At 33.5% G+C, this 26124-nt stretch overlaps 3 protein-coding genes across 6 annotated transcripts; all 3 read left to right on the plus strand.

The window, feature by feature from the left end:
* The first annotated feature begins 2007 nt into the window (after positions 1-2007).
* On the plus strand, positions 2008-4021 carry LOC121238518. Of its 4 annotated transcripts, none has more exons than XM_041135429.1 (3): positions 2008-3298; positions 3389-3439; positions 3709-4021. In XM_041135429.1, exons 1-3 carry the CDS (start codon positions 2282-2284, stop codon positions 3712-3714), a joined length of 1074 nt encoding a protein of 357 aa, XP_040991363.1. In that variant the 5' UTR covers positions 2008-2281; the 3' UTR covers positions 3715-4021. The 4 variants fall into 4 exon arrangements, with proteins under 4 accessions (XP_040991363.1, XP_040991362.1, XP_040991360.1 ...); XM_041135428.1 differs by having other exon boundaries at positions 3768-4021; XM_041135426.1 differs by having other exon boundaries at positions 2009-3298; positions 3389-3460; positions 3768-4021.
* A 3847-nt stretch (positions 4022-7868) lies between these two features.
* On the plus strand, positions 7869-11328 carry LOC121238519 (UPF0481 protein At3g47200-like). The gene is made up of 2 exons (XM_041135430.1): positions 7869-8060; positions 9636-11328. The coding sequence occupies exon 2, from the start codon at positions 9672-9674 to the stop codon at positions 11061-11063; it is 1392 nt and encodes a 463-aa protein (XP_040991364.1). The 5' UTR covers positions 7869-8060; positions 9636-9671; the 3' UTR covers positions 11064-11328.
* Positions 11329-22029: 10701 nt separating this feature from the next.
* Positions 22030-24191, plus strand: LOC121238520 (UPF0481 protein At3g47200-like). Its single transcript, XM_041135431.1, has 2 exons — positions 22030-22278; positions 22580-24191. The coding sequence occupies exon 2, from the start codon at positions 22597-22599 to the stop codon at positions 23980-23982; it is 1386 nt and encodes a 461-aa protein (XP_040991365.1). The 5' UTR covers positions 22030-22278; positions 22580-22596; the 3' UTR covers positions 23983-24191.
* The last annotated feature ends 1933 nt before the right edge of the window (positions 24192-26124 follow it).

Genomic DNA, 26124 nt, shown 5'->3' on the forward strand with positions numbered 1-26124 from the left:
GGGGGGGGGGGGGGGGGGGGGGGGGGGGGGGGGGGGTTGGTGTTGGAGAATGCTTATATAATGTATACGAGATGATCATTGCTGAAATTTTAAAAAAAGTTCTAATCTGAAAGACACAACTTGAAAAGTAAGCTGTTGTGTTATTCAGACAGGTGGGTGAGGTGCTGTAGCTCCTATTAGAAGTTGCTATTTCACATGGTTTAGGATTCTCAATCTGACTTACAGGCCACACTGCCAAAGCTTTAGTTTTTCTTCCTGCATTCAAGTTCCTTTTCAATTCTCTACTATAAGACATGCTCTTTTTTGGATTGAGAGATAAATAGGATGATTTGTAAATAATAATGAAATTTGTGAGTTGAAATTTATAAATAATAGTAAATAGTAGTGAGATGAGTTGAGATGATCTCCCAATCAAAACTTGCCAGATCATGTGAAAAACATAAGTATTTCTAACTGACGATCATAAGGTCTCTCTTTCTCTTCACTTCTTCTTCAATTACTCATCGATACTCTTCGTGTAAAAGCAAACCCCAGAATATGAACTATTGATTCCAATGGAATGTGGCTATGTATGTATAATGGTTCTGTTCACTGCTACGAGGCGAGATAGTGGCATGATTCCCTGATGAAATGCCTTTACAGTTTACGCTTGCAAGTACCAAGATATTCAGATTTTTTTCTTCTGAAATTCTCTTGGGTAATTGAACACCTACAGTGAAGGAAGCTATTCTATTCATAATGCTTCTCTAAATGCGCCTGCGCCCCCTTGGTTGGATGTCTGTGCTTCAAACAATTAGAATCAGAAATAAGAGCATATATACCTCACGGACGATATTTCAAAAGAAAAATGATATTTACAGTATTAGTATGTGCAAGTTCCGCTTATTCCCTCTAAAAGAAAAAGAGTAAATTTTGGATGCACGTGAAAAAATCAAATTTCTAACAATAGGCTCCACTTTTTTTCAAAATGACCATACTTAAAAAATCTATTCTTTTTCAATTTCTGACCATGCGATTGTAGATACTTGTTTCCTCTCTCTCTCTACTGTTGAGGATTTAAAACGTGTTTTTTTTGTACAAAATTAAAACACAATTTACACCCTCTAATAGGTTGTTTTATAATTTACACAAAGCATTAATAAAATTGATACCTTGTGCTATCAAATATAGAGAAAATGACAAATAACATTGTTATCCCGTTCTAACCATCAAGATCAATAAAAATTAGGTTACGTGGCAAAATCTGCATAGTCGGATGTTTAAAAGGAGTGGATAAAGTTGAAGAGAGTTATGTATGGACAATTGGCATGTATTATTAAAACACAGATTAAATAAAGAAACTTTATGTTAATGGACACAAAAATAAATATAAATATTTAGCTTACTGTCATCACATCAATATCTTTCAATGAAGTTTGCTAAATCGAACAACACAAGAAATGAAAATCAATAACTTAAAATACCAATCACAAATATGTTTGGTTTTAGGCAATATTACTCAATGATAAGGGCACTCATAATATACACACACACACACCAAATCACTTAAACACCAACCACAAACCCTCCTATTGGACCCACACCATATTCACATCTTGAAATAAATAAATAAATGTTTGGCTTGGAATTGTTGGCTTCACTTTCCAAACATCAACTATCAATTATAAATTATAAACAACCATTATTTTTTTATTGAGAATTAGAATCGTGCTATACAAAAATTTCATACTCTGTACATCACTTAAAAATATATAATTTTATTTTTTTTATCTTCATATTTGATAAAAGAGTAAAATTACATATTTTTAAATGATGTGTAAAAGTATGAGACTTATCTCTAAAATTTTTCTATTAAAATTAATAATAAGAATAAAATTTAACAAGAAAAAAAATGTTTTGTTGAAAAGGAGAGTTTTGACTATGTTTGGTTAGCAAGAAAAGAAAAGCTCAAAGGGGGCATTATGGGTAAAAAGACAAAAAGAGATACAAGGATGTTTATGTTGTTTGTATATACCTTCCATAAACAGATGAAGACATGATGAAATTAGAGTTTCAGAACTTCCGTGTCCCGTACTGTATGCAACAACACACGCACAACAAACACATGCGCTTAATTCTTCCAATCTCCATACCCAATCCTTCTCTCTGCGATTGCCCTTCAGTTCCCATGCACTTCCATTCTATGCCATCCATTGTTAAGCCTCCGAATTCCCTTTGATTCCTTCCAACTCATTTTTTTTGTTGCCTTCCGATACTTTCTCTCGTTGTCGCTTACCGAAACATGGTGTTACACTCTGTATCCGAAACTGATACACCAGTAGCGCCAGTAGCGTCTCAATCACCGTCACCACCACAATCACAATCAAATCGGCAACCACAACCACCCATGGCCTCCTCCGTTTTGTCTTCGAAGCGTCCACCTCTCAGAAGCTTCGCTTTCTCCAACTACAAGTGGCCCCTTGACCACTCCACCACCACCAATCATCACCACCGGTTTCGCTACGGACTTGCCGGTTTGACTCGCGACTCGGAGCTCCGGCCAAATTATTCTTTCCCGGTCAATGAAGATCATCGTCGCCGGGTGGCCCGCAAACTCGGAGAGTCGACTCTGTCTGCTGGCTCGGAACCTCGGGTCGCTTCTCCGCTCAAGTACGATCACCACAGCAGTAAACTCGCCGGTTCGACTTGGAGGGGTTCTGAATCGGAGAATCGGAATGATCCGGTGAGAAACGGTGGGAAAAATGGCCTTCCCTCCTTTGGTGTTCCAGAGCGCATGATCGGAAAGGAAGCTAAGAAAACTTCGGATAAGAAGCCGGTTAACTCTGGCCGGGAGATCGGAAAACCGGAGGAGAAACCAATGGAATCCGATCCGAAATCGAAGATCCTCATTCGTCTCCGAACCAAGAACAAGACTGGTGCTACTGAAGATGAGGATCGTGCCGCAGAAGCACCGGCTCAAACATCATCTGCAGCTGCCGCCGAAGTCGAAGAACCGGCGCAGAAGACGTGGAATCTGCGGCCAAGAAAACCGGCGACTAAGCGTCTCGACGCCGACGGAGTAAGAGGAGCAACTAGAACTGATGGAGCACCGGTGCAGGAGACCAAAACCCAGTCTCCGGCTCGCGCTGAATCTGCTCGAGCCCGAAACGAAACGGACGCGAAAGTTTCGGAGAAAAGGCCGAAACTTTCGATCTCGCTGTCGAGAAAGGAGATTGAAGAGGATATCCTCGTGTTCACTGGGTCCAAGCCCGCCAGGAGGCCCAAGAAGCGAGCGAAGAACGTTCAGAAACAGCTCGATGTAAACCAATTTTGCAATTCAATTTACAAGCCCAAGATATTTATTTATTGTTTACATAACTAAGGACTTCTACATCTATTCGTTTTGCAGAGTGTTTTTCCGGGATTGTGGCTCGGTTCGATTACGCCGGAGACATATAGGGTTAGTGATGCTCCTGGGAAGGTTTTTAAACCTACGACTCTCTCTGTCTCTGCTTTGACCTTTTGTATTCGTTTTATTGTTAAATGAAAAGGTGAATTAATTTGATGTTGGATAAAATGGTCATATTTCTATTCTATAATGATTGGATTTCTTTGGCTACAAGCAACGGAAAATGAAAAATGGGAGTTTGTTAGATTTTATAATTGAATTTCTTTTTTCAGTGACCAAACATAGCGTTTATGACTTCGATTTATTTATGTTGCTTGCAGTGCTAGGTTGGACTGTTGGCAATTTGTGATTCTTTTGACTGTTTGTTGGAATTTTGAAGGCCTTGTGACTGCTGACCCTTTTTAGACGGCAAAGGAAGGTTCAAGGTTTAAACAAACTATACACCAACAGACCATAGAACTTTGAAGATGAATGGATGACAATTCTATCTCGTGAGCAGCTCAATAAAAAGTTGGAAGAGTTATATCGTTTTACTGGTTATTAGTTGTCACAGATGTACATAAGAGTTAAAACTATTGAAGTTCGAAGGATAAGACTTTTGAATAGTTTTTTGTGTTTATGTTTTCTATTTTCTTTGAACGAGTATGATTTTAGAGAGCCTCTTAACATGCTAGCTTACAAGAGCTTGTTATTTTCTCAGTTGAGCAGAGCAGAATTTATTTACTGGAACCCAGAATGTTAGGATATGTACTGCTGAGCATTTGCATAGTGTCTCAACTTGGTCTCGTTCTTTCTGAATCTGCACTTGTTTGGTTGTGGTTAGTTGATTTTTTTACATTTTCATGCTTTCATGGATTTAAGATCAATGAATTAGGTAGTTTGTCGTGATCTTTTTATCTTTTTCTTCTTTTTTTCCCATGATAAGAATTCATGTACCAAATAAAATAGAAAAAGAATTTGTGTACAAACTAAGTTGGAGAGAGAAATTTAGTGGGGAGAATGAAAGAGTTGTGCACTCTTGACCCAAGAAAACTTGTTTGGAGAGAGAGAAAATCTAAATTATCGCGTTAAAGGGTAGCTTCAATTGGTTTTCTTCATATATATATATATATATATATATATATATATTAAATGAAGGAGTTAATAAACTACAATACTAGAGAACCGTTTTGTTTTGTCATTGTTAGATAGGGAACGTATATGCTAAACCAGAATTCTGTGGGCTATCTGTTATGTGGGCGCACGCACACTGCAAATTTAGGAGTTCCGAGAGTTTTTGGAATATGCAAGAAAAAGTAAATAACGTACGTTTTTTTACCATACTTCCCCTTTAACTCATTGTTTTAAGTCATTTCAAGATGAACTTTTTGGCTACATCCTCCAATGCTGCTGCTCATGAGCTTTCCCGTGGGCCTCTAAATGCAATTGTACAGGTTCCCTTTTTCTAGCCCGGTGCTCACCTGAGCGGTTGCAGTTGTGGTTGCATGAGCTCCAAGCTTGTCTATAGGTGCTTCTTGTTATGGTCTTTTTTCCCTGTTCTTTCGTCCCTTTGTTTTAATAGTTTATTCATTCCCCAAAACAAAATGAGTTATTCAGTATTGCTTTTTGGCATAGAGGGAAATCTTATTGGTGACAACATAATCCGTTGAACAAGGATGGTGGATTTTATCTTAATCTTACATGCATAATAAATTTTTTTGCTTATAGTTTAGGTTAGAGTTTGTGTTGTTATAGTAGTGTTAGTTATCTGCTTTTGCCACAAGATGTCGGAATACAATATTCTTTCAGGAGGTAATATAATTTTCATGTTAGCTATTTGATCTGCCAAGTGTATTATCAGCAAGTTACACGAATTGTCCTACTCTGTATATTTGCTTCTGTTTCCCCTCTCTTACAATCAGCAGCAGCAAATGGATAAGCTTTTGAATGATCGTGTAAAAGGAAAAAGTATTAATTTGCAAAGTTTGGTGGCCTTAAATTTGTTTGGAGCTCAAGTCTCCGCTAGAATCTACCCTGCAACAGAGGCAATTTGATTCACAGTGATCAAGTCTTGTTTTATTTGTTGTATGATGTCACTGCCAGGATCCAAGTCTCTGGTATCTGGTAGGCTGTAGCATCATCTAGCACTTTCATTTTGATATGTAATCCACTGCTAGCTAGATCTAGTGCATGCTGAATCGGTAATAGCCATGGTTGTCATTGCATTCTGCATAGTTAAATATCGTTAAATTTTCAGAAATTTTAAAGTGTTTGGAGGTTGAAATTAGCCAGAATGTATATTTTCAAGGAGCTTTTATTTGGAACGGATCAGGTTCAAATGCAACTCATATATGACCAATCATTTTCCGTATATTTCAGGCATATGAATGTCTGTCAATTGTCATTAACATTCAATTTACACAGCATAGGTTCAAATGCAGCATTTATCAGACAGAAATCTAAGCTTGATTACCGATGTACTGTACAGAAAAGTGAAGCAGAAGCAGCTGCCCCCACCAGAGTGGAGTTTATTCTCAGTTCAAGGGGGGTTAGCAAAATAGCAAATGGTGAAGCTAAAGGATAATGTGCTTGCACGTTCCTTTGGAGTCAAGTCCAATCCATCACTGAGCAGAATCCTTGAAGTATGAAGGGTAATTAACTAAGAATGAATCCTTTTAGCATGGTTAGTTATTAGGCATTTTTTAGTGTGAATGCTTGGCAAATTTGGTAAGCTGCTACTACGAGTGCGTGGTTGGACATTTTTAAAGTTTCCTTTGTTGCCAGATGCAAGTTTATACATAACAATGTTGATACATTTATTTATTATTTAGCTGCTATAAAGATGGTATGGTTTCCATTATTTTTCTTGTTCTGGATCAGAATGATACAATATCTAGCAAGAACTTGAAATAATGTGGCTATTTTTTATCTGTTTGTTGGATTAATGCCAAAGGGGAACATGAAGAACATAAACATGTAACCGAATTAAAATTTCCTACTGCAATTAGGAAGGAATTAAGAAAAATAACCTGAAGCAATTCCAGCATTGAATTCACTTGGCAATGCATGTTGTTCCCAATCTGTTGACTGAACTTTGACGATGCTGCAGTGGCAGAGGGTTGCTTCAGTCCACGTCTTCAATGACTTGTTGAGGATGCAACATGTTTCGGTTGAGAAGAAAATGACTGTTGCAGAATAATCGTCACAAGGGATAAACGCGATTCAGGCTTTTTTTTTTTTTTTTTGGAAGATATATGTCGGTTAATCAACAAGAAAATCAAGTCTCACGGGCTTGTTAAATAAGATTAATTCAAATCATCATAAGGAGTGAAATTTTTACAAATTCGGATCTTTGCTCGTCTTACAGTCCACCTCACTTTGTTGTTTGCACCTCTACGTCACTTAAGAGGTTACTGGTCTTTTAAAAAGTTTTACGTTTCAAGATCAAAGAGATTTAGATAGTTGCTCTAAGAAATTGTAGAGAGAGAGGAGAGCTTTTCTTTTTATACGCTCATTTTTGTACTTTTCTTAATTTAATGTATGTAAAAATCTTATTTAAATAGTTTTCTTATGGGAAGTTAATTAACTTCTCTGAAGTTCAGTAGTAGTGATGAGGAGTTAATTACTCCCTCCTCATATGGACACAACATGGATCATAATCTTACAATTGTTGATCACTCTAGAACAATTAACCCTACACCATCACTCCCTCGAGGATAGTGCTGCTCTAGCCTGTAGGAGTGCAACCCCTTGTCATGCGTTTGTCTTATCTTAAAATTAAACATCGATCTATGCCTCATTTTAGGAAGATGTTCTAAGACTTGACAATAACAAGAGGACATAGAAGAGGATCTTTGTCCATCTATGAGAAGAAGCCGGCGGGAAACCCTAGGAAAATATTAGACTTTGTGTGTAGCTGTAGTTTGTTCAGTTTGATGACTCGATTAAACAATAATTCGTTACAATCTTTTAATAAATTTTTAATGAGGCTTGAGCATAGAAAGAAAAGTTTGACCTTTACTGTTGATTTATTTTGAAATCAATAATAACTTCTAAGTAGAAAAGGTAAAGATCAAAGTTGTTTGTGATTTTGTGACGGTGACGATAAGGAAAGTATATTGTGTTGCATGTGTGCTTGTTATGCTTGAGTGAGAGAGAGGCATAGGAATAATACCAGACGGACAAAGTATTTTCTATAAATTAACATTTTGCAAAGTTTGAGTTTTATTATTGATTTTGGAATCAATAATAACTTGGTAGTAGAGAAAGCAAAGATCAAAGATGTTTGTGATTTTGTGATGATGACGACGAGGAAAGTATATTGTGTTGTGTGTTTGTTATGCATGAGAGAGAGAGGACATTATTCTATCTAGAGAAATACTACAGTTATAAAAATATTTTATAAAAATAAAATATAAATTGATATACATGACTTCATATGATATGTTAGATCTATTTTAGAATAAAACTAATTTTATAATCTAACGTATCATATCAAGGCACGTTAATTTATAAGTTTATTTTTATAAAATCTTTTTGTAGCTAAACTATTTCTCATCTATAAATAAGAGTGCTAGTAGAGCAGGAGAAATTCACAATCACAAGCTGGTACATTTCACTTTCTATCACTGTAGCATTCGAGAGGTGCCCTCAAGCGTACAGGCATTCTTAATTATTTCAAGCAAATTTTCAGGTACTTTGCTCCACCATTTCACTTATATTTTGTTAACAGTGATAAAATGCTATATATAAACGGAAAATGCAGCTCTTTCCGCTGGATCGAGCTCTCCCGCTTGGGCAACTATGGCGGCTATCACCAGTAGTTACGTTGTACATTCTAGGTTGCTTTGCGGTGGGTAGCTGGCATGTAGCCTAGATTCGGCAGCCTATGGTCTCAAGGGATAGCAACATGTGATATGATTCATAAATAGATATATAATTAACAGGTTTGTATGTTGAGCTAAGAGCTCAGTTGATTATGAATAGTATTAATAAGTTGAGTAGTGAAGAAAATTATATGAGGTTCATTTAAAGTGAGTTTAAAGTATGTTTGAATGTTAAAATGAATTTAATATTTTTTATAGAAAGTTGAAAAAGGTTGTAGGTCTCACGTATAAAGATGTGATTTAGTTTAAAATTAGATTGAGCTCAACTGAGTCTTGCAACTAAACGCAGCCTTAATATAAATAAGTTCGACTTAAAACGGTTTAGCCTTTGAGAAAAAATTAATAAATAGATCAATTCGTAATAATCATTTTGAATTTTATTTCAAAATTACAATATGTTTATGTTTATTATTGTCGGATTGTAATATTGATATTTTTTAATATGTTTATATTTTTATTGTTGAAATTGTAATTTTAGACCTATGCTCATATTTGTCATTGTTAGGTTTGTAATATTGATTTTATTATATGTTAAAATCTAAAAAATATCGATATTTTTTGTTAGCTGGTAGTCTTATTGTTTTTGAGATATTATGGTTCCTAATAAATATAAATTTTAATTTTTATATGAAATAATGTTAATAAAATCAAATGGGTTATACATGCTAGTTTAATCCGTTTACATATGATTGACCAATTTCTATTTAATTATTATTAAATATAATGGGTCATGTCGTATTAACCAATTTGTAATTAATTATTAAATTGATCAAAAAATGTCACGATATGTCACATGTTATTTAAATACATCATGTTAGGGTTTGAAGTTCTGATCCGTTTAGCTTAACAGATCATGTTCAGATTAATCCATATAATTGAATATCCATAACTTGACACGACGCACATACATACATACATATATATATATATAAATTTATTTATTACACCCTACATAAAAATTCCACTACGTCCATATATATAAATGGATCTCACAGTTTTGTAAAAACTCTATTGACTAATTATAAACATTTTCACACTGTTCATAAAAACTCTCAACATTCAAATATCCCCATAATGTAGGGAAAAGGGTGATCTTAGTAGGATTTTGCGTGTTTTCTTTCATGGCCATGATTCGTTATATTATAAGTGAAACAGAGAAAAATATAATAAAAAAGAAAAGATCATTAGATATGGGTAAGAGGGCATCAATTAATAAACATACGATGAGCTAAAACAATTTATAATGTTAATGTAGGGTTGACGTCTTTTGGCTATTCTATTTTGTTTCTCTTTAGTAGGCTCTATCGAAGATTCGAATGCCTGGTATTAGGTATCTATCTACGTACGTACATACATTCATGTTGTTTTTGTGTCGAACATAGGCAAAATTACGGACCTTGACGATTGAAAGGATCATCATGACCGGAGCATTTACTGCCACTGGTTCAGGTGAGAAAAAGCAAGTACTACCTGGACGCAAAGAGTTTATCATTGACGTTTCGCCTGCAATAGAGCCTGGTCAATGGCCCGAGTGTTGCATCTACAGGGTCCCCGAGTTGCTTCGCCGGGTAGAAAAAGAAGCCTACACTCCTAAACTAGTTCATATCGGCCCTCTCCATTACAGCATGCAGCAACCCAAGGATATAGAAATTCAGAAACTTCGATATTTGAAGGAATTCTGTGAACGGACTAAGAAGAGTCAGAATGATCTTGCAGGCATCATTCAAAGCGACGAGTTAAAAATCCGACATTGCTATTCAGAGACCTTTGATCAGATTAACAGTGAAGAGTTTGTGAAAATGATTCTATTGGATGCTATTTTCATCATTGAGTTCATCTTGAGGAGTCAAAACGCGGTAGGAAGTTACAAAGATCATATATTAAGTAAACCATGCTTAGCACATTATATAGAGCATGACTTAATATTACTTGAGAATCAGCTTCCATATTTTGTTTTGAAGAAACTATATAACTTTGCCCTCGATGTAGAAAAAAATCAGCAGGGTAAGGCTCCTGATCCCTTTCTTAAGCTTGCCTGTAATTTCTTACTCCAAAAGCCGGACGCGGTGACCGAGGAGAACGAAGTGAAACATCTCACAGATTTACTGAGGACGTATTACAATCTTCCGCACCTAAGCTCGAAGTCTTTTGAGAGCGCAGATCGATTTTATCAAGTATGTAGTGCAACAAAGCTGGACGAAGTAGGAGTGAAATTCAAGCTAGCTCCAGCTACATCAGGCTTACTTGACATAAAATTCAAAAAGAAATATAAGTACCTGGACTGGTGTCCATGTTTAACTTTTACATGGCTCTTGGCTTGCTTACCTTGGTTGAAATGCTTTGCGTGCTTGGAGCTTATGCAACCTTTGTTTGAAATGCCACGCTTGGTGATAGATGACGTGACTGAAGGTATTTTCCGAAACATCATGGCACTGGAGCAGTGTCACTATCCAATGGAAGCCCACTTCTGCAATTACGTTATACTATTGGATTATATCATCAACGACGAAAAAGATATAGAATTGCTTGTTGAGAAAAAGATCATCGTTAACATGCTCGGTAGCCATACTGCAGCTGCGGCTTTTTTTAACAAACTCTGCCTTCAGATTGTGACTAATGGCCGATCGTGTTACGCCGAGGTAATTAAAGGACTTCGAACACATTATGATGACCATTGGAGCCGTATTATGGCAACCATGGCAAGGGTTTATTTCGGCGACTTTTGGAGAGGCGCTGCAACTGTGATTGGACTAATATTATTGGTCAACTCTCTCTGGGGACTCCTTCAGCCTTTTGTTATGAAGAAATGAATAAAGTGTCCGTCACTCTGTGCTTTAATGTTTGTTCGAGTGCTGTCTTTTTTTTCCCCGTTTTCTTTTTTAAAAGCTTAAGTCATGATTTGTTTTCTTTTCTTTGTTTTGTTTTTTTGTTTTTCATGAAGAATTGATGCATGATCTTGTGTGCTTATTGTTTGTTTGAGTGCTCCGCTTATGAACTTTGTAATCCATGTCCTGCTTACCTTGTGATAGATATCCTTTCCACTTTCTTTCCAGAGTTTTTAGTTTGAATAACAAGAGAACCTTGAATAAACCTCCCTAACAAGCAGGATGATCGATCGGCCCATAAGTTCTATATACCTTGATATTTTTGTAAGATGTGAATTATATATATATATATATATATATGATCTACTATATATTCAAGCAATTCTTAGTCAAAAAGATACTTCCATTGCAACTGTGATTGGACTTATATTCATGCTTATAACTCTCTGGGATTTCCTTGAGCCTTTAGTTATAAGGAAATGAGGTGTCTGTGCTATAGTGTTTGCTCGAGTGCTGTCTTCTTCTTCTTCTTCTGCTTCTTTTAAAAGCTAGTGTGTGTTTTCTTTCATGGAGAATTGAAGCATCTGTGTTTGTTTGAGTACTCTGCTTATGAGCTTTGTAATCCTGGTTACCCTTTGTGATATCCTCTCCATCTTTATTATAAGTTCTATCTAATATTTTCTTATTGTTTCGAATTTGTGAAGTTGTGTCCAATTTTGCAGCCCCCAATCAAGTTGCCTAAGGAAAAAAAACCTTGAAGGAATTTGTTGTGTATTAAACGGAGAGTAATCAATAGCATTAGTGTGTAATCTTATATTGTTAATTGTTTCAGTTATATTTAAATTTCACACAACCTCTTAATTAGAGTCTTATTTACTTGTCTGGAACATGTATATATCTGTTGAACATGTCAATTTATATGGTGGCATAAAGTGTTCAATAATGCTCATGATCATATGGGATATTCAAGTTCGCCTTTTCTTACTTTTGCAAAAGGTAGACGTGGTTTGTGCTTTTGTCATGCATAAGGGAGTGAGAGAGAGAGGCCACACATACTATATCTGAGGGAAAGAGGAAGACAGCAGATGCTATCCGTGAGAAAGAGAGGGAGACTACACGAGTGCATGTGGCATTTAGCAGGCGGAGAACCGTGGTGCTCAAACACACATTGTGCTTCCTACAGCAAGTTTTGCGGGTTTCTTTTTCTAATCTCATGTCACTTTAATCACGTTCTTCATGATATATAATTTAATTTCTTTAAAAACATGATTTGTTTGACATTACTAGTGTTTAGTTCAGTGATAAATTGGTAGTGTAAATGCATTTACAACATGCCATAATGTATATATCTTCACTAAAATGGAAGATAAAAGCAGATATATGTTGAGTTATTTCCCCTTGAACCCTATGTATATTTAAATCATTTCTCCGAAGATGGTGAAGAGAGTGTTTAATCTTGCCTTGGCCTGCACAAACCTACCTTGAATATCAGAGAAGTGGAGGTTCTTCAGATCATCTATTCACTTTCTTTCCAGAGCGTTTTAGTTTATAGAACAAAGCTATAACAGAGTAGAACCTTGAAAAAACCTCCTTAACAACCAGGACGCATGATCTGCCCAGAAGTTGTATCTATGCCTTGATATTTTTGTAAAATGACTCAATGAGTATTATATATATGATCTAGCTACTATATATTCAAGCAATTTGTAAGCTTTCTTTACATAGATCTGTTTCTATTGTTAAAGCTGGCCTTTTGCGGTCCCGGTTGTGGTAGTGGCCGGTTTCCGAATGGTTTTATTGGTAAGTAAAGGTGAAAAAGATGACCTTTAATGGCCTTTTGCTGTGTTCATCTGTCTTGATATTTGTGCAAGACTTGAAAATATTTGCTTTTTTTCTCTCAAGGGTGCTAGGACAGAACTCCGGCTATCCGAATGCCACATTTATGTATTTAGTTTGTTGCTTTTATTGATCATTGGAGCTTAAAGGATAATATTTCTGTTCTATTAATTATTGCTGGCAAAGTTGTTTGTCCATGACTAATAAAAGGAACTTGAAGAAGAAAAAAAGATGGCTTGTCACGCTGCTGATCGCGTTGAATGCAAAGAGTTTGTCATTGACATCCCTTCAGTCCGGGAGCCCGCCGAACAGCCAGGCCAGCACTGCATCTACAAGGTTCCCAAAATACTTCGCAAGGTAAATGAAGAAGCGTATACTCCTAAGCTGGTTTCAATAGGCCCTCTTTATCACCGTAAAGGAAAATTGAGGGACATGGAAATGCAGAAGCTGCGATATTTGAGGGACTTCTGTTTCGGGACTGGGAAGAGCCAGACGGATCTTACAAGCATCATTGAAGAGAACGAAGATAAAATCCGCCATTGTTATGCTGAGACCTCAGAACTCAGCAGTAATTAAAGAGTTTGTCAACATGATTCTACTGGATGGGATCTTTATAATTGAACTGTTCTTCAGGACTTCTGGCAATGCAGAAGATGAAGATGATTATATACTAGTAAAACCATGGCTGAGAGAAGGTATACAACATGACTTGATTCTACTTGAGAATCAGCTTCCTTTTTTTGTCCTTGAGGATTTGTATACGTCTGTCTTGGGTGACTCTTCTAGTTGCGACCATCACAAAGAAAGGGAAGCAAATTAAGGTTCACGTAGAAGAACCGAACAAAAAGGACTCCCTTTCTGGAGCTTTCCCGACAGTACTTTTCTTGTTATGAGCGAATGCCATATTCCAACAACGTCATTGGTGAGGTAGTCAAACATTTCACGGATTTTTTAAAAAAAAAAATTAATTGTAAGCGATTCTGCGTATTAACACGCGTACTCATTCAATATGATTAGTTAGAAAGTAGATTTTATTAAAAATAATATTAGTTTAAATTTAGAATATGAAGACAACAATATTAATATACAGATTGACACGCAAACTTACTTGTATATAATAAAACTCTTATTTTTTGTGTCCACCGAACTTGGAACCTCCAAAAAGTAAAGCCATCGAGCATCTAATACTCTGAGGGGTGTTATTCCTGGGTCAGATCAAGAGAAAGACCCGGTCTAGAATCTAAACATGATGTCTAGACTGGGCCAAGCACCCTAAAAGGCCCTGGGTCAAAATCCAGACGTGAGGTCTGGGCTGGACTGAGCGTATCTTAGAAGCCCAATTAGATGAGATGGTTCGATAAGAAATCATGACAAATATATAGCTGGAAAGACAGTCTGACATCCCACTAACCGACAAATAGAGAAATTCACCGGCTCTAAATATCGACGCTAGACATGACAAGAATGTAAGAATAACTGAATAAGGTCATGCAACAATAATAAAAGAAGAAAGTATGCTGCATTCAATATATCTTAAGGGCCCAATAAGCTCAACGTAAGACCCAGTATCAGAAGCAGTCACCATTAAACCTAAGTGACCTGTAACATGGCAGGTTGAATTTCCGATGCTTATCCGATGCTTCAGAAAGATAAATATTAAATAAAAAAAATTTGATTGAAAATGATAGTTAATAGTATAAACTCTCTTCTCGACTCGACACAGATGCTTATCCGTTGTTGGCAGATGGAGGGCGATAATGGCCAGCGATTGTGTCTTAGCTAGCAGTCCAATTCAAACTTCAAAGGTTAGTTGGCATGTCTCCATCAATGAAACACCATTTTCAGACTCAGTTTAACAACGAAAGGGTCTACGTACAAAGATACTACTATTTTAATATTTTATTAAAAAACTACGTAAGAACTATAAAAGAAAAAAAGATATTTCTGTATGTATCATTGTTTCCCAATTTAATTTGCATGAAGAACGTGAGAACGTGAAATAGAATGACATCATACTCGGAACGTCGTTCATGACGGACACATCACTTTGTTTTTGTTTTTCTGGGCACCCCAATGATCAATAATTTCTCTGATGATCAATAATTATTATTATTTTTTTAATAATAATATTAAAAAATAATATTCTAATAATATTTGATTCAATTCATCTAAAATTTATCTCATCTCATCTTATCTCATTATCCAAACGAGCCCTAAATCCGGACTGTGATGAACATAAATTAAGATTAAAGTTAAAAATTAAATAAAATATTATTAAAATATATTTTTTCATATTTTTTTTTATTTTGAGAGCTGAGAATATTAAATTATCTATTTTATTTTATTTTATATGAAATTTTAAAAAAATTGTAATGATTAAATGAAATGAGATGAGATGAGTTTAACTTTTTTATGATAAGTTAAAAAAAATTATGTCTCATCAATGATTAATTTAAAATAAGTTAAAATGTAGACGTTTGGATACTGAAAATACCTCATAATACTTCACTGTTATTTTTATTTTATTATTAATTTTTATCTATTTTTATTACTATTCATCACTCTCAAATATTTTCACTATCTAAACGCTAATAAATAACTAATAAAGACACAATTCCACTCACAAATTTGTAAAAAAATAAACTGGAGGCCATGGCCTCCACGCACGCGCCTCCAGCCCAATGTGACATATACATTTTATATATGTGGTGCACAACCAGTCACATAAATATGGTAGAAAAACCACATCACAGTTTGAGTATAGTTACAAAATTATTATTATATATAGATATATATATATATATATATATCTCATATTTCAACTGTAAATATCATTTATAGCATATTTCACGTTTGCTAGCTACTTCTGCACCACAAGACCAAACACTCACGCCACCGGCAAGTAGCTTCCATATACATCTCATTTCAATTGTTAGTTTGGGTACCGAAAATATCATAATTATTTTAAGAATATTTTAATATTATTTATTATTTTTTACTTATTATTTATTATTATTTAATATTTTTTTATTATTTTATAATTTTTTTTATTATTATTTACAGAATATCTAAAAATATTTCACTATCCAAAAGTAATTCAATAGTAAAATATTCTTATGTATTTTGTAAATAGTAATGAAAAATAATAATAAAATATTAATCAATAATAAATAATAGTGAAAATTAAATAAATAATAATAATAAAATAATAAATAATAATATATGAATATATGAAAATATCTCACAACATAATGTTCTCACATTACGTACGTACTTCTGATCCGTCAAAACGTGAATGTCATTTCATTGTAATGGCCAATGGGCTTCCCAATAAAAAAGAAAATCGATAATGGGTCCGTCAGTTATCGTACAAGTCTTTTTATTCATGAATGAATAATGCACGTATACTGGTCAGAAAATGATAAGATTATTATTTTTATATTATTTTTTATATATTTTTTTTAAATTTTTTATTTTATTAAAAAAGTCACTATTAATAAAATTATAGTTTTTTTTTTTTTTAATGATTAAGAATTTTAAAAAAATACTTTAAAAAATTAATAAAAAATTAAAAAATTTTAAATATAATATAAATAGTAAAGAAGTAATGAATTATATTAATTGAGTTTTGCTATGTACAAACAAGTTTGCGTACCAATCTGCGTATTAATATTGTTGCTTTCATATTCTAAATTTAAATTAGCACTATTTTTAATAAAATCTATTTTTTAATTAATTATATTAAATAGATGTATGTATTAATGTGCAGAATCACTTATAATTAAATTTTTCTATATTGGTTATTTCATACCGTGCTTTTGATCTTGTGGCTCCCCTGAAACAGAGCAGAGCGGAAAACACAAGGAATCTCTCCGACTTTTGTCGCTTTGGAAAAACACTATAAATGCATGTATATGGTTTAGTTTTACTTCATTTTCATACCAACTTTTAGCGGTGGGTTACAGCTGGTCGTGATCAAGCTACATAACATTTAATATTTATCAGTTGGTTGTTGGCATCTATCTAAATAATTTTAAAAAATAACTGTCTAACATATATATATATATATATATGTGATTTATAATTTAATATATTATATTAAATCATATCAATTTATAAATTTATTTTTATAAATTCTCTTAATTATTAAAATATTTTTCATTACATAAACTGTAGTTGTGTTGTGTCTATCATTATTCATTACTCAAGATTTGTGAAAAATGATCAGCTTCTAGTTCAACTGGCTACTTTGTGGTTGACTTTGGTATGTGCTGTTATCACTTTTTGTCTGTGTAACACAGACCTTCTGCACACTCAGTGGTAATACTAATGCGACGAGTGGATGAATATTGCGCCACTTCAGGAAGCACTTTCTCTTTATCTCATGATTTTGTATACGAAATTATAATTCCTTCCTTTCAATTCTATTATTATTTATAAATAAACTTTACAATATGATATTTTTAAATCATATTAATTTTTTTATTTATTTATAAAAGTTAATATTGTCAAGATAAGCATTTAAACCAACTTATTTGACAGCAATTAAGATCTTCACAGAATTATATATCTAAATTTAGAAGACATGTCCATTTTTCATCACATCTTTTGCTTTTTCAAAAATGGGATGTTGATTGCGCTTTTTCACCCTTCGCACGCGAGAGATGAAGCCATCCGCTCACGTATAAATTAATGAGGGTTGTTAGGTACAAGCGAGTTCGTGCATCAAATTGCATACTAATATTTAGATAACTTTTTTTATTAAAAATAAAAATAAAAAAAAATTAAGAGAAGAATAAGATCATCTATTTTACAAAAATAATTTTCGTCTTTGATTTAATGCGCAAACTCGCTTGCAAAATTTTTTTTCCTAAATAAGAATAAAAAGGATAATAAGAGGATGAGACAAGATCGAATATTATCAAGATTGAGGTAAAGAAAGAGGCCACGTGGATGGTTCCTAATTTTTTAAAAATATTATTTTTTACAAATAAATTTACACAAAAATAACAAACAAGAGAATTGCTATAGTTATAAAAAAAAATTACATCAAAAAAATTTCATAAATTTTTTCGGTTGTATATAATCTGTTAGATCTTTTATATAATAAAAATAATTTTAAAATCTAATGAATCATATAAAATCACATTAATTTGTAGAATTATTTTTATATAATCTCTTTATAGTTAAAGTATTTCTCAAATAGTAAGGTTAGATACATTTCTCTACTTTTAGGATGTACAAGTTATGCACATTCATTTTTTAAAAAAAGTGAGGACTATTATGAAAAAATAATTTTTATATAGATTTTAAATTTCTCTATTTTTTTTTAAATTAAGTGTAAAATTTACACAATCTAAAATTATAAATATTATTTCTCTTCTACCTAATATGATTTTAAAAGTTATTAAGAGCGTACTATTCATTCTTTACAACAGCAAGAGCAACAGGCTTGCTTATTTATCAAAAAAGTAATACTAAAGCTATCGTTGGGGTCTCCCGTGGGAGCTCCCACTAGGCCATCTATGTGTTTTATTTTTTATTTTTTTAAATATTTTTAAAAAATAAATAAAAATATAACATCATTTATAAATACTTCTATAATTACCATAAAAAGAAAAATACCAGGGACAGGTGCCAGACTAGGATTGTTCTTATCAAAAAATAAAAGATCAGCGACTTGCTCGATCATTATTAACGAATGATTGCATGGAGATTATTTCAGAATAATTAAAGTTTTGATAAGGCAACTGGCTCATTATTCACAAATATGGTAGAAGACTGCATACGTTGACGTTGACAAAGACTTGCCAAAAGTAAGGATTACCAAATCAGCTCAAATCAAATCAAATACTAAATTAAGTTAAGAGTAGCACTAACGTGCCGCTCGCTGGTGTAAAGTTACTGTTTTTTTTACGAGTAATACTATAGAGAAATTATTATAATAATATACACTTTATATTTACTGTATAGTTATTTCTAATTAATTGTTCTTAATACTTACTTGGAGAGATATGTGGTCTAGATGATATCAAACATCATGTGTGCAAAATAGATGCTTCTAATAGTGACTTCTATTTATATTTATTTATTTTTTATATCTATTTTTTTATTTATATTTCTTTTATCAATTTTAAATATTTAAAAAAAATAAAAAAAATATATCAATACATTTAAAATTACTTCTTTAATTATTAAATAAAAAAATGACAACTAGTCATACTGAGCAGTATAAATGGGACGACAGACTATCTTTATTTTTAAATTAATAGTAAGATGAGTTAAATAAAATATTATTAATATTTTAAAATTTTAAAAAATTGAATTATTTATTATAATTTATATATAAATTTTAAAAAATTATAATAATAAATTGAAATTAGATCAAATGAATTAAGATCACTTTTCAAATCAAATAGAGCTATTGAGAACTAAGAATTTTCTAATTATTTACCTAATATTGACACGTAAATAAAGACGCGCGGCCTTTCGATGCAATAAGGGGAAAGAATTAGCTGCATGTCGTGGACAACCAGCGAAAGGCAGGAAGATGAAGGAGCTGCTGATGAAGAGTTGCAAGGACAGTAGGCAAGAGTGGTTGAGTAATAGAGTAAGGTATCATCGAGAGTTTAAGATTAATTGAAATGGAAGTTAGAAATTAAATAAAATATAATAATAATAATAATATTATTATTATTATTATTTTAAAATTTAAAAAAGTTACATTGTTTATTATATTTTATGTAAAAATTTAAAAAAATTATAATGATAAGATGAGTTGAGATCACTTTTCAATCCAAACGAGACCTAGACGACGTTTGGATGTTTGGATGAGTTAAATTAAATTGTAAATAATAATATTTTATATGTCCTATTGAGATGAGTTTAAGTTTTTTAGATTATGATAGTTTAACTGTTTATGTTAAAATGTATGAAATAGGTTGAGATGAGTTTCATTTTTTTATGAAATGTTAAAAAAGTAATGAATCTTATCAATGATTTGTTTGAAATGCATTGAGTTTGATTCAACAACCAAACATAATCAAAATGTTAGATGGAATCCTATATAGTATATATACAAAGAACAGAAAAATAAATCTTTCCTTCAATTATGTTTCTTTTAAATTTTTAATCCATTAGGAATTCTTGATTGTTTTACAATTGTTTTTATTATTATTATTATTATTTTTAGTGCTGCTAAGTTGCCGTTGAGCAGTGGCTGCTGAGCGTGCCTCTTAGGCAAAATTTTATTTTTTAATATTTTTATTCATATTTTTTAATATTTTTTAACATTTTAAACAAATATTAAAAAATATTAATACGTTAATATTTACTTTCTTAATCAATAAATAAGAAAAAATGTTAAAAAAAATTAAATACATGAACAATCGAAATGAGAGGATAAAATGAGATGACATAATAATATTATTTCTTTTTTATTATTTATTGTTGTTGGATGATTTGTACGTGCTGATATAATTAGGAAGATACTATGTTGCCTGTTGCATTTGATTGCTGCTAATGCATTTATGTATTTTCTTAAAGTTAATTTATATTCTCTATGAGTCGAGCCTATTTGTAGTTGCAAGTTGTTCCGAGTCTTTGGTTTGTAAGTCTAAGACGTGGATAATGAATTAAGACAAGATAAAAGTTAAAAGTTGAATAAAATATTGTTAGAATATTATTTTTTAATATTATTATTATTTTAAAATTTTTAAAATTTAAATTATTTATTATATTTTTGTAAATATTTTAAAAAAAATATAATGATAAGATAAAATACTTATTGTATCCAAATGACACGTAAGTGAGAGGCAAACCATGATAATTATCGTGGTTGAGTATTATTATTATGAAAAAAGAAAAATGTATATGTTATATTACTGTGTCACTCTTATTTTATTATCTTGCTCTTACTCTCAACTTGACCCACTAATTAAAATTTATTATATATTATATTAAAATTTATACGGTTGTTGTACTGTATTTTAATTATCATTTCAATAAAATTTTATGTAGCTTAGCTCTGTAGACGTGGACATATTATAAATCACATAGAATTTTTGTTTACTGTTTTATTTTATCTGCAAGTCGCATTTGTATTGTCATAAATATTTGATGCAGGCTGCATCATCTTTACAATTACTGATTTATGGCTGCATATACGGTCGTAACAAGTACTTTTGTATATTTATTACTCAAACCTCGCTGCATTGACTGACGGAGCGGCTAGAGTGTGAAAAGCGTGCGCTAGACTTCAATGCATTAACAAAGAGGGGCAGGCCGCAGAACCAGTTTCAATAATTTTTTGTACTTGGTGATTTGGATTCGAAAAGCGTTTTATTTCATTTTATTATTATATTTTTATAAATTTGTATATAAAATATAATAAATAATTTAATTATTTTAAATTTTAAAATAATAATATTATTAAAAAATATATTATAATAATATTTTATTTATCTTTTAACTTTCATTTAAAATTATCTCAACGTATCTCTAAATATAAACCAGCTCTTCCCTCCAAATTTTGACAAGAGAGAGCCAAGAGGGCAAAGATAATTGATTGATCATCCGAGTCAAGAATAAATAAATAAATAAATAAAAAGAAATGAGGACAAGATCATGATTAATGTAAATGCCATTTTACATATTTTTAGCAAAATGATTACAGGGGTGCACAAGTTGAAAGTAATTTTCATTCAAACTGAAAGGAAGTTTTAGGTTGTATTTAATTAGTCAATTAAATTCAATTCATCTCAAATTAATTATTAATGTAATTTATTATTTTTGTAACTATCCATAAAAAGTAAAAATCCTTTAAATAAATTGGTAACGCCTTAATTTTTTACTAAGAGAATCAATGATTGAATCTCTTTATCCATGTATAAAAAAAAATATCTGTAAAAGAAATTAAATTTATCTCAACCTACTTTATATATTTTAACATAAAAAATTAATTTAGTTCCTATCTAAAAATATTTAATTTATCTTACACAAAATATTACTGTTCAAAACTTAACTAATCTCATTTCAAAATAAAAACATAGCGAGCAAGCCTTTGAGACTATGCAAGCTACTTTTGTTATGTATTGTAGTTGACTAGTAAAGCTAATTACACTTGGCTAATGATAAAAGTGAGGGGGACATGGTGACAGCCTGGGACAGACAGACACATCGCAGTCACATATAGCCAGGGACGGACCCTGTACACTATAATATATGTGCCCGCGCAGAGGAAGAGGGAATACAAAATCAGTGAGAAAGAGGATGTCTCGATCGGCCTCATTGGGAGTCTAAAGAGGAAGACTTCTTCGTACTGATCTGAAGCAAAACGGGCATTTCTTGAAAGCAGATTTTGCAGGTTAATTCCTTTGCTTCCTATTTCACCTGTGCTGTATATTTTGAGTGAAATTTTCTTTGAAAATCTAGTCGTTGAGCTTGCTGATACGTATATGCCTCGGTATAAACTCCACACAGAAAATTACTTGTATGCTTGTACTTTTAATGGAGCAAAGAAACGAAAACTTGGATCAAGATATATAAGGTCGAAATTCATGGATCTTTTGGTATCCCGTGGTTGTGTTTTCAGTGATAGTAAGTTCTTGTAGAATCGTTGCAAACGGTGCTTACAGAAAAATATCACTGTTGCTTTTCGTGTACAGGAAAAGGAACTCGAGGTATGGCAAAGATGGCCGGCCCCGCAGCTACAGATTCTGATCCCATTGGAAAAGAACTCGATGATTGCAAAGAGCTGTTAATCGACATACCACTTGCTCTGGAGCCTCCTCTTTGGCCGGAGTGCTGCATCTACAGGGTTCCCAAGAGACTTCGGGAGATAAATGAAAAGGCATACACCCCGAGGCTGGTTTCGATTGGCCCATTTCATCACCGCCGGGAAGAACTGAGGAACATGGAAGTGCAAAAACTGAGATATTTGAGGGATTTCTGTTACCGAACTCGGACGAGCCACGAGGATCTTGCAGTCATCATCCAGCGAAGCGAAGTGAAAATCCGCCGTTGCTATTCAGAGACCTTCGAGATCAGCAGTGAAGAGTTTGTGCGCATGATACTGTTGGATGCTGTCTTCATAATTGAGCTTTTCTTGAAGAAATCTGAAAATTCAACAGACCATATATTACATCAACCGTGTATGGAACGAGGTATAAGGTCTGACCTGATTCTACTTGAGAATCAGGTCCCTTTTTTCGTTCTTGAGGAGCTCAAAGAAGGGCTGAGCAAAAAGGTGTTTAGTTCCAGCTTTCTCGAGCTTTCTTGCCAGTTCTTTCAGAGTTATGGAAAGCCGCCAGAGTACTGCAGTACCCGGGAAGTAAAACATTTCACAGATTTGGTAAGAAATTTTTTCTTTCCACCAACAAAACCTACTCCTATCAGCCCACCACCGAACCAGAAAGTTTCAGAAAGTAAAAGTACTATTCAATGCCTATATACAGCGACAAAGCTTGGCGAGGCAGCGTTAAAATTCAGGCCAGCTGGGGATAGAAGTTTGCTTGAAATAAGATTTCCTGAGAGTAAATGCTTGGAAAACTGCCCGTGCTTGAACTTGTCATGGCTCATATCTTGCTTACCATGCTTGAAAACCACATTCTTGGCACGAATGCAACGTTTCTTGGAAGTTCCACCCTTTCTGGTAGACGACAAAACTGAAGGTCTTTTCCGAAACCTCATGGCCTTGGAGCAGTGTCACTACCCATCTCAAACTTTCATCTGCGATTATGTTGTGCTGTTGGATAATCTCATCACCACTAAAAAAGACGTCAGTTTGCTTGTTGAAAAGAAGGTTATTGTCAACGAGCTAGGTAGCAACATTGCAGTGACGGATCTAATCAACAAACTCGGCCTTGAGATTGAAGAAAATGGAACCTTTTACTCGGATCTCAGTAAAAGGCTTAATGGATACTACGAAAACACTTGGAACCGTCTCGTGGCAACCTTGACAAGTGTGTATTTCCACGATTTCTGGAGAGGAACTGCAACTGTAATTGGTCTCGTTGTCCTGGCTCTCACTATGTGGAATTTTATTAGGCTTTTTAGAAGGTGGCATTGAAAATTGAAGCCTCCGTGGTTTGGTACGTACGTTTGTTGCATCGCATCTGAACTTTGTAATCCTGTTTAGCTTGTAATATCCGATTTCGATCTTCATAGGTTTTGCCAAACATCATTTTGATGTTGTAATAAGTTTATGGCATTATTTCAGTATCGGTACTGGAGAGTGTGATTCAGCAAAATAAAATTCTATGCCCTGTTGTTACCTTTGATTTGAATCTTTTTTCCAGTTGTGATAAACATCAGTCCTCCGCCCGGTAATGCACATATATAGATCTATTCTTTGGAGTTCAAAAAAAGATATATATGGGATTTTTTTCTTGTTCTGGAATATAGAAAGTTGGCCTCAGAAAGCTGCAATGGTGTAGCTCTTTGCTCTGTTTGAAGGTACAGAAGTTGAATTTTTGTTTCACTTTTGTCTATATATGACTACTTTTCTAATGAAAACGGCACAAATCCAAAGCTGAGCCCGCACAGAGAAGGAGAACGCAATCAGAAAGGGGTAGGGGGAAGCAGGAAAACCTTTTGCAGCCGGAGAGAGGCGAAGTTCCATCCCAGAAAGATGGAATTTGGAATGGAAGGAAGGTGGTAGGGCCTAACAGCCATGGTGTTAAACTTGGCCCGCCTTGTCAAGAAGGGAAAGTGAAAATCAAAGGGTCTTTTGGGATATTTATTTGGTTCTTTTTTTTTTTAATATTTAACTTACTGAAATATTAATTTTCTTTGGAATTTTCTCTACGGTGCATAAGTTGTTAAATGAGAATGAGAAAGAGAGTGTAATATATATGTCAATACATTTTATTTGTTACTTATTACTAATGTGGTTTCTTCTTTTACTAATTGTTTTCTAAAGTGATGAATTCTGAAACTTATAAGGTAGTGTTAATAAGGAAAGCATGTGAGATGCTCGTGACTTCTTTAATCTAAAAGGCTGTATATTGAACCGTTGGATCTTTACACGTGGTAGCATCTGTTGATACATATATATATATATATATATATATATATATATATCTCATTTCCTTTGTAACCCTAGATGGATGAATTCATTTTGTAAATACGGCAGTCTGAGAGAGAGAGAAGAGAAGGGAGGCGATTCTAAGGTTTTTAGAGCTTTCTAAGGTTTGCTCTTGGAGGGAAGAAATCAATGCATTTTTTGTGAGTTCTGAGGGGTTTTGTAACTCTGGTGTACTGAGACTTTTCTGTGAAGTATCTTTTATAAATAAAGATCTCTGTGCCTTGTCTGAGGCCATTCCTGCCGTGGATGTAGACTATTAGGGTTGAACCACGTATATCGGTGTGTTCTTTCCTTATATTCTTTCATTTCCTTTTGCAATTTATATTTCTGTTATTTTCTATTCCTTTTTCTTGATATCTGATCTTTCTGTTCTTGATATATTTTGTGCCTCATTTATCTGTATGATTTGGTTGTGGTTGATATCAAACTGCGAGACTTGTGATAAAACTACTTTTCTGTTTGGGTGAAAAATTGACAATTTTATAACAAAGAAACAAAAAGGTTTTATTACAAAGTTATTTTTTTAATTTTCATAATATAGCTAATTCTTCTAACACAGAGAGAGAGAGATGAGGGTGTTTGTGTAAGGAAAAGCTTTCAGCCGAATGGGTTTAAAAACTATTTTCGTAACAGCCAATAGAATTGCGAAACGTAAGCATTCGAGGAAATGTAAGCTGCACCCAGCAACACCCGATCCCCTTCTCATCTATTTCCCTTCTCTCCATCTCTCCCTTCCGTTCTCTCCCTCTCCCTTCAACTCTACTCCGGAAGCCCCACTCGACGCAACACTAACTGGACACTCGTCTTCAAAGCCGACGGAAGGTAAAGTACTCTGCATCCTCAAATCCCTCTCCCTCCTTCCGAATCTCTTTTCCGTTGGTGAAATGTGCGAAGCCAACGAAGTCCTTACGTAAATCATTGCCAATATTGTTGAATCCTTGGTGGGTTTTCAAATTCAGCTTACTTGTAGTTGTGTCGAACTCTACTCCGAGTTAGTGCGTTTTATTTTATTTTTCGGCTTCGCAGTCCTTAATTATTTACTCCACATGCTCTTCAATATATTAATGGAGAAGCATGTGCTATAATTATCAGTTCACACTTTGTAAAGAATCTTTGATTCCCAGG

This window comes from Juglans microcarpa x Juglans regia, chromosome 7D (genome assembly GCF_004785595.1).
Source record: "Juglans microcarpa x Juglans regia isolate MS1-56 chromosome 7D, Jm3101_v1.0, whole genome shotgun sequence".
Lineage (NCBI taxonomy): Eukaryota > Viridiplantae > Streptophyta > Magnoliopsida > Fagales > Juglandaceae > Juglans > Juglans microcarpa x Juglans regia.

Bases quoted from the DNA above. Each gene is read 5' to 3' on its own strand.
- LOC121238519 (XM_041135430.1), top strand. From the start codon at position 9,672: ATGACCGGAGCATTTACTGCCACTGGTTCAGGTGAGAAAAAGCAAGTA.
- LOC121238518 (XM_041135426.1), top strand. From the start codon at position 2,282: ATGGTGTTACACTCTGTATCCGAAACTGATACACCAGTAGCGCCAGTA. The intron at 3,299-3,388 runs GTAAACCAATTT...TTCGTTTTGCAG, and splicing joins ACGTTCAGAAACAGCTCGAT to AGTGTTTTTCCGGGATTGTG.
- LOC121238520 (XM_041135431.1), top strand. From the start codon at position 22,597: ATGGCAAAGATGGCCGGCCCCGCAGCTACAGATTCTGATCCCATTGGA.